The following is a 12,108-nucleotide window of genomic DNA, read 5'->3' as shown; positions in this document are numbered from 1 at the left end:
ACCCCCCTGGCAAACAGTTTCATGAGCTGCCCTACAGCCATCATTTATAGAACTGGCATTTCCTCAAGTATGAGAGGTTCATAGTTTAACCCGTGTCAACCCAAACTCAGCGCATCCAAGAGACAAAGATAATTGTGGACAATCTTTCCTGGCTCTGCACAGTGCATACTGGAGGTGAATCATCCATACCATTCATTAAGGTGAAACAGAAAGCCCCACTGGTGCACAGGCCCTGTGCTTGGACCTCTGCGAAGGACAGTGAGACCCTGACCGTCTCTCCTGCAGCCCGCTCTCCAAAGAACCGCGGATTGCAACTGTACCTGGTCCTAGCTCAGCTCTCTTCTTGTTCACCTCGTCCCGATCTGCAAGGAACGACCAACACCCTCGCCTCTACAACGAAACAAAAATACTTGTCCAAATGGTTTTTACCTTCCCTCTTCAGCACGGGATTGTGGGCGGCTGTCACACCTAATTTTGTAGATCTCTTTGGCCATGAAGATTGGAAGCCTTCTACATCAGTCATCCGGGAGAAAGTCCAGCCAGCAATTACAGACACATCTATGTGATGGGGCACCGTAGCAATGGCAGCCTGATTTCCCTGTTTTTCTCTGGGTAATTCTTACTGTAGATCTTGGAGATCTTATTAAGAGCAAACATAACTTAACTGTGTTGTACTTCTGTAAACTAATGTTTAATAAAGTTACAAACTGTGTCTATTTACCATAAACCTATCTCTCCTAAATGAAAGCTTAGTGGGCCAGCAATGAATAGTTTTAATACTACTTTCCCATGATTTCCTTTTCAGTCATTTCAATGTGGAATTGGCATTCATTTGAATTGCAATTGATGCTTAGGTTCAGACTGAATAGAAGCATTTTCTTCTTTCAACCTACAGCTTTTCTGAACAAATTGACTGTTAAAACATGATAGACATTTATTTAATTGCTTTCTGAGCAAATCCTAAGCCATACAACAGCATGGAGGTCAAGAACAGAAAATCTCTGACATTTCAGAACGTTATCATTAGATAAGACCTTGAGACATCTGCGTGTAAGTTAATGGCTGTTCTGCTTTCATGTATAATGACCTATTTCGCATAGAAGAGCTAATATCTATAAATTTTTCATTTGCTGCTTAGTATATTTCAATAAAAACTTGAGAGGTTTGAATTCAGTGTGTGTTTCATAGATTACTGCAATGAAGATTTCTTTTCAGCTGCTTAAAAGTAACCCTATGCAGACAATGCACTAGCCTGTTTGATACCACTCTCTCTCAAAGAAAAAAACACCCGAAAAACCACATTCTGCTATGTTAGAAATACTATTTAAGTATATAAGTGTTCATTAGGTTTTTTGATGGTTTGTTTTTGTCATTATTAGATGAATAACCCCAAAACACACAGCATGAATCGTAAAAATAAATTCCATCTCGCCTGAGCCAGTGTTACTCCAGGAGACAGAGTCCATGTGCATGTACTACATACATCATCCTAGCTGTCAAAGCAGGGCTTTAACGTTTAAGTGATTTAAGATTATAGATCATAGGCCACTTGCTTCCCCTTAAGTAATAATAATAAATACACTAATGCTTTTAGTGTCATTGTTAATTCCTTATTTGTGAACACTCAGAGACAGGTTGAAGTGCTGTGGTTTGAAGATGGGATTTGAAGATGAGCTATCCCCGAGGAGAACAGTGAGATCCAATCTGTGTGCTTAAGGCACCACCACTCCGGTGTGGGAGAACAAGGCTTCTCCCACATATAAACACAATCAGTGGAGGCTTTAAAACAAAGTTCTGTTTGAGACAAGAAACAAGCAGCAAGGGCTAGATCTTCCTTAATTTTTCTCCATGCTAACTTCCACTTTGTTGCATGTCTGATAATGAACTCACCCTCACTGGTTTTAGCTAAGATCTTACTTAAAAAAGTGTCATTTAAAGGTAGGTGTGTGAGTTATGACACAACACCTCTACATGTTAAACGGTAGTGATTCAAGTCAAGCTATGAACTGTACTTCAATTTCAAGTGTGTGAAGTTAAAAACTTTAGTTATCAAAGAAACATACACACACGCTTATTTTTAGTACCTCAAATTGCTAGGATGGTTCATCACCATAGGAACCTACTGTAACACTTCTTACATACATTCATCTTCTTGTCCTCTGAATTTAGATTTCAAAACAAAGCCATTTCAACACGCTGAGTGCCTGAATGAAATGTATTGTGAATTTATGGCAAATGATGTAGCAGAACACATTCCGGTGTGACAGTGTAGATATATTTGGAACAGCTTAGGATGTAATAATGTATGTTAGGTTTAAAAACAACTGTGGACGATGGAAACTGTCTGATGAAAACTGGAAAGTTTAAAAACTCTTCACTAATTTCCACGTGTTGTGAGCATACGTCCTTTGCAGGATAATAAGCTTATTGCAAGACTCCAAACAAAAAGTGGAATGGGAAATCATTTGATGCAAAAATATCTGCACTACAGACTGGTTAGGATCTCATTATTGGAGCTCTGAAATCCACAGTGGAAGGAGCCCCTGAGGCCATGTCCAGGCTGCTAGGCTAAGCAAGAGAAGCTTGTCAAGACCTGGGTCAGTAATCCCCTATTCCAAGACACACTGGAGCATTGTCTAGATTTAGCAGCTCAGCTGCAGGTGCAGCATAGTCCTCCTAGCCTCACTGTGTCTATGGTAATAAATCTAAGCCTGTGTACCTCGGAGGTCTCTATAGTGGGCTCGCATCCACTTGATGCTCTGGGGTTAGCACAGATGGATTCAATTTAAATGCAGAGTGCCTTAAAATGGACTTGAAGGGATCAAGATGGAACTAATGGAAGAGGAATGCTCAGCCCTACAAGACTAGTCTCTGGAACTGTACCGTTGTTCCCCTCAGCTCTCAGCTGGGATTTACATTCTCTAACTTGTCTTGTTCAGCATATCACAACACTGTCCTCAGTGGAAACAAAGGTAGAAAAGCTGTTTTGTTACTAAACAGATTTCTACCCTTCCCCAAAAACCAATCTTCACTTCACTACATCAATCTTCAGTTAAGGTCCTGAAGCTAAAAGCAAACTGCCTTAAACTCATACAGACTCAGGGATGCTCAGTGTGGGCACTAAGGGCTGCTGGTGCTGTTGCTTTTGCAGACTTGCAGGCTGTAGGGGATACAAAATACCAACATATTCAAACCGATGCTCAAGTTCTTACATTTATCTTGTCTCTGTTCTTCTGCATCACTGGCTTTTCTGGGAAGTTCGATTAGATCCAAATACTGATGTCCAGATGCAGAGGTTCCTGAAATCCTTCCACTGTTATAAATAGGTTTTGGATCCAGGCCTAAGTTTAGGCAAGTCTTTACCAAGGGAAAATTGTTAAAAACCTAAGTCACAGATTTTACAGCCATATTAATTATCTAGCTAAGTAGCCATTACTGTCTTACAGACCAGAGAACACTGCTTACCACGAGCTGAAGATTACAGCTCTAACTGCATTTTTATAAGCTATAAAACCGGACATGTGGAAACTATGGAAGGAAATTTCAGTAATTAAAGCATAGGTTTTCCTCATTAACTGCAGAGCATCATTAAAATCTAATGAAACTGTGGCAGAATAATACAGTATTCTGGCTTAGCTACAAGGAAATAAATGCAAATGAAAATTCCATTTTCACATGTTTTTTTGAGTTTACATTGTAAGACTGAGTGTACTTTTAGTAGTTTACAATAGAAAAGCTCACTTCTAACATTGTATGAATCAGCATTTGGAAGTTAGGGTATTAGTGTATAAGAAAGTAACATATTAAGGAAGAAGGCATACTGAACCAAAAAAACCAAAATCCATACTAATTAATATTGTTATATTTGGTATGGTAAACTGAATTTCATTGCAGAAAATGAGTATGATAACTGTTGTTGCACCAGTATGATGTAAAACTAAATTTGTCAGTGTAGCAACTTTAATTTTGCATGTCTGAACAAAGTGCATCATCATCCCGTACTACACAATAGATTTAGACAAAGCAAGAACTTCAAAGCTCTGTAAACACTATACATTTTAGGACATTAATCTGCCATGACAATTCCTTGCCCTCCCTCAGAAAATTGCTTTCTAAGTTCTCAGACAGCAAATCCTCATGGAAATTGGAGACTGAGAGCCTAATTTCAGCTGATGTGTATCAGCTCCACAGATGTCAAAGGAGCATCACCAGTCTCCAGAAGTTCTAAATCTTAAAGCCTTCATTCTAAGCACTGCAGGTGGAAACCCTCCCATCTGATTCCAACTCTCTAACATATCCAGCCCAAAGCTAGACAGACTCCACTGCATGTATTTTAGAGAGAGAAGCTCAGAGGACAATTCACTCAGTCTAACCCGAAAATGGATGAAACACTGTAGACAACCTTTCCCTTAACAAACCTTTGAAGACACCTGAATAACCACTCCTTTCCAAGGGCAAAAGTCAGATAGGACTTCCACCCAGCACAGCTGCCAACACTACCACATTTTCTGCATCTCCCTGGCAACCAAAGGCATTGCGTTCTAGCTGAGAGATTTCAGCTCAAGATCAATCTCTACTGCCATTAAATCCTATACTAATTAGGCTGATGGGTATGTCAATGTCCTGGGCATCAGCAGAAGGTCCAAGCCAATCAAACTCATTTCATTGCAACTCACAGATGCCAATACTTCTCAGAAAATACTGATTAGTATAGGTTTGACATTATATTATGTCCTCAGACATAATTTGAAGATGAATTTCCCATAATTCCAATAATTAATTACATTAAAATTGTTGAGAATTTTGGTAAAGTAAGACTAGAAAGCAGAAAACAATTACCATAATGAAAAAAGGCGTATTTCCAAAGTGGCATAATAATCATTTTTGGCAACATTTAATTTTTGGTCCAACCACAACCATAATAAAGGAGGAGCATGCAGTTAAGAATGTGTTAGTCAGTTACATGCTGTTACACAGTTTTGTTTCAAAGAAAGAATATAATATACACAAACTCTATCTGAATTGTTACCTCATGTACTCATACCTTCTCTGTGTCAATTCCTTTGGACATGGACCAGGTTGAGACAATATAATCCATGACTCTTTCACTAAGGCCTTTTGGGACTTGATATAATTTTAGGAAATCTCTCACATTGTTGAGCATTTCATGGTATCGGTTGGTGTTGGCATACATCTGCTGGAAAATAGTGGTGACATTTCCAAAAATAGTTGCATAAAGAAGAGCTGGAAAAAAAGAAATAAATAATAATAAAATCACAACGATAATTAAAAATAAATATGCACGCTCCAGTAAAATGCCAGTCCCTAATGACTTCCAAGACAGAGAAATGGCATCGGCGAACAATAGAAATTCCCAGTTGTATGGCCAGTAGGACAAGAGGAGGACAAGGCAGGGCAGGCAGCACTCCCTCAAAGCCACTCTTGGCATTACCTACTTTTCTGGTTTGATTCCCCCTTTTCTAATCATGCCAGATTTACTGTCAAGCTCAGCCCGTTGTTCTAAGGAACAACATGTCACATTCAAGAAAACCACACGTTCTGAGTAATCCTTTCCAACTGATAAGGCATTGTATTCAGTACATTATTGCAAGTGCAATGTGGTGAAACTCTTTTTGAAAGAGGACAGTTGATTTCTGAAGCCTAAATCTGACAAAGCACTCAAGCAAAACCATAATGTACACCTTTGCTTGTGCTGTCATGAATAGTGGTGGACTGAAAGATAGTCTTAAAGTCAAGGAAGTTTAAAGCTCCTTATTGAGTTACAATATGATTACCCTTGCAAGGAAGCCCAGAATGACATTCTTCCATTAAGCAACACAGGTTTTGCAGAAAAGAGAATTATTCTGATGTCTTGTGATGCCAATGCATGGCACTTCGCTTCTGCTCTTAACATTACCAAGTACACAGAAGTCTGCCTGTCATTTTTAATAATCTTCGCTCAGAAGTACTTTATACTGAAGTACAGCTACACATTTCCACACTGCATTTAAAAAAAAACACAAACAACCACAGAAATGACAAAAAATAACCCACTGTGAAAGGAAAAATGCTTTCTGTCTCTCAGCGCATAATGTCTTCCCTCTACACAACACATCTATATCATTCCAGAAAGCTCACTTTGTTTCGCAGTCATTTACTATTGTTTATCATCCCTACTTGAAAGATGGTATTTGTAAAGAAACATCATGTTTTTCTAAGACCTATTTGATAGAAAAAAATTGTACTTCCATATCTCACTGTGCTTTTTACTGCATCAGTACAAAAATTAGATTCTGGAGTTCATGAGAAAGGCACCGTTCACTGTTTCAAAGTCAAAGGGGTTTTTGGAATCTCAGCTGACAAGACTGTATTGAATAAGGTCTTATAAAGGGGAGTTTAGATGGTTTCAAGGCTTCAGTTGTAGAGCACAGCAGATGAATACTCTGTGTGATTATGAAAAATAAAGCTCTCTGCAAAGTGTGATTAATTATCCCCCCCTTGCTTTACTGATCATTGTTTCATATCTGCTAGGCACTAAAAGGTTTTTCATACCTCTGCGCCCACTTGTATAGATAGTAACACTTCCCCAGAGTATTTGAACATTAATATTATAAGAAGTTTAGAATGGATGGATGCCTCCTGAATTGAGCTCTTTTCAGCTTTTTTTGCTCCTCTGGACTTTGCAGTTGGACAAACTTGACAATGCACCACTTCTAAGCGTGACATTCTTCATCCTTCTGATAAACATGTGCTAATTTATCTTGAACTGAAAAACATGTGCTAATTTATCTTGAACTCAGCTCATCAGATATGTGAGTGCAGAACGCCCCCCTTTCTCGCCTTCAGAGGATGCAACATTAAAATGACTGTGACTATAAAGGTAAAGAGAAATCAGAACTGGCCCCATAACCCTGCCCTTCCGCATGCTTAAAATGTATTACATTCTGTAACTATACTCACATTCTGTCCTGTGAATAAGCAATGGCAGTGCACTCAGCCCACCTGGCCATGCAAACCTACACAGATGATTGAAAACGTGACACAGTGCCCTGTTAGATAGGGAAAAAAATATACCCAGTTCTGACACTCGCCAGGCTGGAAACAGTTACGTATGGCATGGCGAAAACAGCTTGTCTGAAGCAAATGGCACATATCCCCTCCTCTGCAAAAAAAGAAGTCTTTGGCAGGGAATATCTATAGAAAATGCTCAGCCAGAAGAGAAATTCTAGTTCTGTGTCTCTTAACGTAGGATCCTGGAAAGCTGTACCTAAAGAGAGCACGTATGCTCAAGAAATTAAGGATAGAATAAGTCACTGGATCAAGATTTCAAAATCTGATGGAAACATTACCCCATAGAGCTCCACTGAGCCAGAATTCACAAGCCTACAGGCCACAGAGCCTGCACACAAGTCACCTTTGCTTACCGGCACACAACCTGGGGATGGGAGAAGTGTATCAGCAGCAAACATCACAAAGAGGAGCCCAACCAGGGAGGTGAGCTGGTTCTGCTCCTCAGCTGGCTGCTCTCGGCACAGACAGCTGGCATCCCCCTGTGCTGGGATCTGCAAGCACTGCTAATGGGCACTCCTCAGCCCAGTAATATTGCAAACGAACACTTGCTTAATGAGCAAATGTCACAGGGGCAGGTGTGGACTTTACCTTTAATAAACAAAGGCAGAGGAGCGCTACTGAAGGCCTTTTACTTTTGACTGGATTTTAATTATTTTTGGTGGGGAGATGTGGAAGTGAAGATCATTTGCAGAAGGTTTTGAAGCTTATAAAGTACTGCACAACTCCTGAATGCACGAGGATTTGAGCAATCTCTAAAGAAATCTATAAAATCATATACACACTTCAATAGCTTTAATTTAGTCTCTCCTTTTGCATGAAGCTCAGGTAAAAGAGATGAGATGATGCCACACGGGCTTGAGGGAGAATTACTTCAGCTGCTTCCTTGAAATGGCTGGCTAGGTCAGACACCATTTATTCATCTTCTCTCTAATGGGTCAGAGAGCTCCAGAATTTTTCTGTTTCCAACAGTCACGCGATGCTCACTTACTTAATTGTCCCATCCAGGTAAATCTCAAACAGTCTTCACTAGATTTCATACCAATCAAAACAGTGATGCATAAATACTTCTGCTCAGTCCTAAAGGTGGATCAACTGTTACCTTAATTTCCATTTTAACACTTCAGCATTAAATAAGTGTTCCCTAAATTATATACAAGGATCTAAGTGGTACATATTATTCTATCTAAAACGTGTTTTGCTATACCATACTTGTACAGGCATAAAATTGTGCATAAAATATTGCACGATTTAGCAACAGTGTTACATAAAACTTCAGGACAAGGAATTTTCATTAGAAGAAAGAAAGAAGACTCAGAGATAGCAAAATTATCCCAAGGTATTTCAGATCTCTTATTATCCTGACTGCATGCTAAACAAATCCAAATAGGAACATCTGCCTTCAGGAATTGAAGACTTGACTGAGAGATGGAATTTTCTCGATGGCCTGCTCTTTGATAAGGTATTATTTAAGGATGTACAATATACCTTTAAACTAATTTTAAAGAAGATGAAGTTCTATAAAAACACTGATAATTATTTGTGCATGCTGCAGAGGCGAGCTGCACCTTCTTCAAAGAATTTCTGGTATTAGGCACTCTTCTAAGATTGTTTGATTAATCAAACAAATAGAAGCTACATCTTTCATTGGAGAGACTAGATATAAATCCAGCTTTGTAGATACACATAATTAGATAGAAGCTCCAAATACAAACATGTGATTTATTTTAAAAGCAGAGCGCTTTTCTGTTGTTCCTTTCCTACATGCAATGGCTCAGACTGCAAAACAGCTGCAGGCAGTGCAAGTAAAGAAAAAACCACAACCTTCTTCCTAGTCCAGCTGCAGTCATACCATTGCAATTTCTTTGCCAAATAATACAATATATTTATCCTCCCATAACCACACCACAGCCTTGCTACGTCCAGCCAAAGACCTGGACTCTGCAGTGAATTTCACCTCTTAACTTCCCACCATAATCACTTGACTGCTGAAATAAGGGGAGGGTTGAATGCAACTGTGTCCAAGAAATTACTGCACCAGCACGAATCCATCACCCATATAGACTATAAGCTCTACATATAGTTCCTGCATCCAGATGCATGTCCCACATTGCCGGCACAGGGAGGTGGTGGTCGTCCATGCACTCCTCTGTCTCACACTGCAGTCCATAGAGGTGAGCAGCTCCTCTGTGGGTCCAAGTGACATTCATCCCTGCTCTCCTGACTCAACACTTTTTGACAACATGGTTATGCAAACTCTAAATTAAGAGGATAATGATAATAATGAGAGATTTGTAAAATCTCTGTTTGCACTGATGAGATATTTGACAAGAACTAAATAATTACATAATTACAAGGATCATCAGTAGTAAACTGTAGGAACCGACACTTGCCTGTTCTTTTCTTTACAAGGGATGCTGTTTGCACAGCTGAGTGGAACAGCTGCTGTGGATGCAGTCACACATTCTGCATACTTTATGCATATATCCTTATAAAAACAAGGGCTTTCAACCGCACTTGTGCAATCACTAATTTTTAACAGGAGCATTTTTGTTTATAAGAGCACTTAGAAAAAGGAAAATATTTAGTTTAGAACTCCGATGCCTCTTCACGATGCAAACGTGATGTGCTGTATTTTGGGACAAAATCCAAGACAAGCCAAACTGGTACAAAATACAGTATCATGGTTTGCTGAGACAGTCTTAAATTAAGGTTTGTGTTGCCCATACCTATTAGCATGTCCACCTTCCAGCCCCTAGGAAGCAAAAGTAGCAAAACTTGGCTAAGGTTCCTTGGCAGCACACACTGAATAAAATCCTCCTGAATTTAAGCACCAAGGGCTACATAGGTCTGACAATGCAGCTGTCTAAGCAGCCTGAGGTTACAGCTCATGTACAGTATCTTCCCTGCTCAGCACACCGTACCACAGTCACCCCTTGCTATTAGACCTCTTTGTGCTGCACATCAGAAGCATAGCCTTGCACTGGTTTAGTGATCTTCTCTTGGCATTCATATGCAATTTCTGGCATTTTCTTTCATCTGGAAAGCTTCGCATGTCTTGGTTCTGCTGCTCCATCATTGTATTATTCCACGGTGGTGAGCATGTGGGCAGACACAGCCTGAAAAACAGCGGTGACTGCACCATAGCAGGCAGCAGGGCAAACAGCATAACCTCTGTCAAACCTCTCATCACCTGAAAAATCAATGCCTTGTAGTGAAGGAGCCTTAACTGTGGAAACTGTTTCCCTGAGACCTCTCCTGTGAGAGGCTGAGAGGCTTTTTCTACCTATTTCATACGCAGTGGAAACTGGACCTAGTGGACTCTGGTAGTGAAAGCTGGTGGAGGAATATTTAAGTTATCACTCATAAAAAGAGCAGGACATAAATAGAGAGGAACACAAATTATTAAAATGAACAAAACCACTTCTAATGCTACTTCTTCGTTCTTTTCATTTCTCCAGAAATCCAACACCTCCCCACCACACGACCCATCAAGTATTTGAGATGCTGCATGAAATCCTTTGCCATAGTAAGTGTTGATACTAAGGCAGTCACTTCCCTAAGGGCATTAAAGTGCCAAAAGAAAGCAGTGAGGAAGAAGATGACCAAAATTAATGGAAAAATGTCTCAGTGGTGACTGTTAAACAATCACAGCCATCAGGAGATCCTTCACATTCCTATCTCCATCAAAGAATAAAAGCTGGTCTGTAGTGTTATGGCTGGCAAATGCTTACACCTGTGAATTAAAAACATCCTACCTGCCCTCCTCAGTGTGTCTCGCTGTGTCAGATCTATCACCTGGAGTACATATAAGGTGCATAGGATCTCCTACACTACTGTATGGAAAGAAGCATGGGATCAACAGTCCCTCAGAAGTAATCACTTCCAGGGGATAAAAAAAACCTATCTGTGTAAAGTTGGCAGCTGTCAGTATTACTGTGTGAAAGAACCTGACAGCTCGTTGCTAGATTTGGGTTTTAGGGCTTTTTTTGTGTGCGTTTTTTTCCCTGCATTTTTTTCTTCAGTATTTTTAAGGGAATTTAGTGGAATACCAAATTCTTGTCACATTAAGATGAGCTGAGGACAGCAACGTTGCTGGAGGCAGGATGCCAGAACATCACTTGAGCTCTAAAGAATACCACCTAAACTGCCTGTCTTGTTAAAATACAATAGGAAATTTGTAAACACACCTTCCAAGTACAAAACAGCACTGGAAGGTATTTCTAGCTCCTACCTTTCTCTTTCCAGACTCTTTTTTCCCCCATATGGCAGTGTAAAAATGTGTACTGCATATACACATTGGTGTGCATTAGACACTCCTAAAGATTACACATCTCTACATCAACTAGATATGCACAGATATGACTGCATATGTAAACAGAGGTGAACATACAGCATGAATGGGCTTAGGCATTCTGCAATTATCACTTTTCCTTCCAGGCTTCTAATTTTCTCATACTTCTCCCAAATCTAACACTATTTATTTAATGAGATATTCAACTTGCTTCTCAACACAATTAATATAAAGGAATTGGAACAATTAGGTAAATGATCTCAGCTATAAAACACTGGTCACGCTGTGGCCTAGAAAGGTAAGGAAAACATGTTAGCATAACAGAGTATCACTTACACAGTAACTACCTGAAAACAATGAGACAGAGCACAGGTAAAGCAGTGCTGTTTCTATGCAGCAGTTCCTTCCTTCTGTATTTTAATTAATCTGCCTGCACTCCCTGAGGACAGGTCTTGTATGTAATTAAAGGGTATTTTTAGGAAGAAGAAAAACAAAGCACTTAATACTGTTAAATACTAAAAACTTCCAATCTGGATGCGATGCTTACATCCCATCCATTTTTCTTTGGAAAATGACCACAGAACCATCATAACTGAACCAAACATTGATTCTCACTCATACAAGTCATCCACACACACACACAGAAAATCTCCCCTCACATTTTCTTTTCTGCAAATTCAGGATCAGGTCATAATACAGCAAAATTCTGTCTCCAAAGTTTTATGTGGTGATGTTGATAGCCTGTA

At 39.6% G+C, this 12,108-nt stretch overlaps 1 protein-coding gene across 5 annotated transcripts in view; it reads right to left on the bottom strand.

The window, feature by feature from the left end:
• KCNH5 (potassium voltage-gated channel subfamily H member 5) overlaps positions 1-12,108 on the bottom strand; it is a 161,812-nt gene that overhangs the window by 52,785 nt on the left and 96,919 nt on the right. For 2 of the 5 annotated variants that reach the window (XM_085549560.1, XM_015865668.3), the window contains exon 8: positions 5,045-5,244. In XM_085549560.1, the coding sequence (XP_085405686.1) occupies positions 5,045-5,244 (200 nt within the window). The other 3 variants (XR_014946808.1, XR_014946809.1, XM_085549561.1) reach the window with 3 other exon arrangements.

This window comes from Coturnix japonica, chromosome 5 (genome assembly GCF_054131305.1).
Source record: "Coturnix japonica strain WE chromosome 5, WE-NBRP24, whole genome shotgun sequence".
NCBI lineage: Eukaryota > Metazoa > Chordata > Aves > Galliformes > Phasianidae > Coturnix > Coturnix japonica.
The sequence above is the reverse complement of the archived record's forward strand: the minus strand, read 5'-3'. Positions and strand labels throughout refer to the sequence as shown.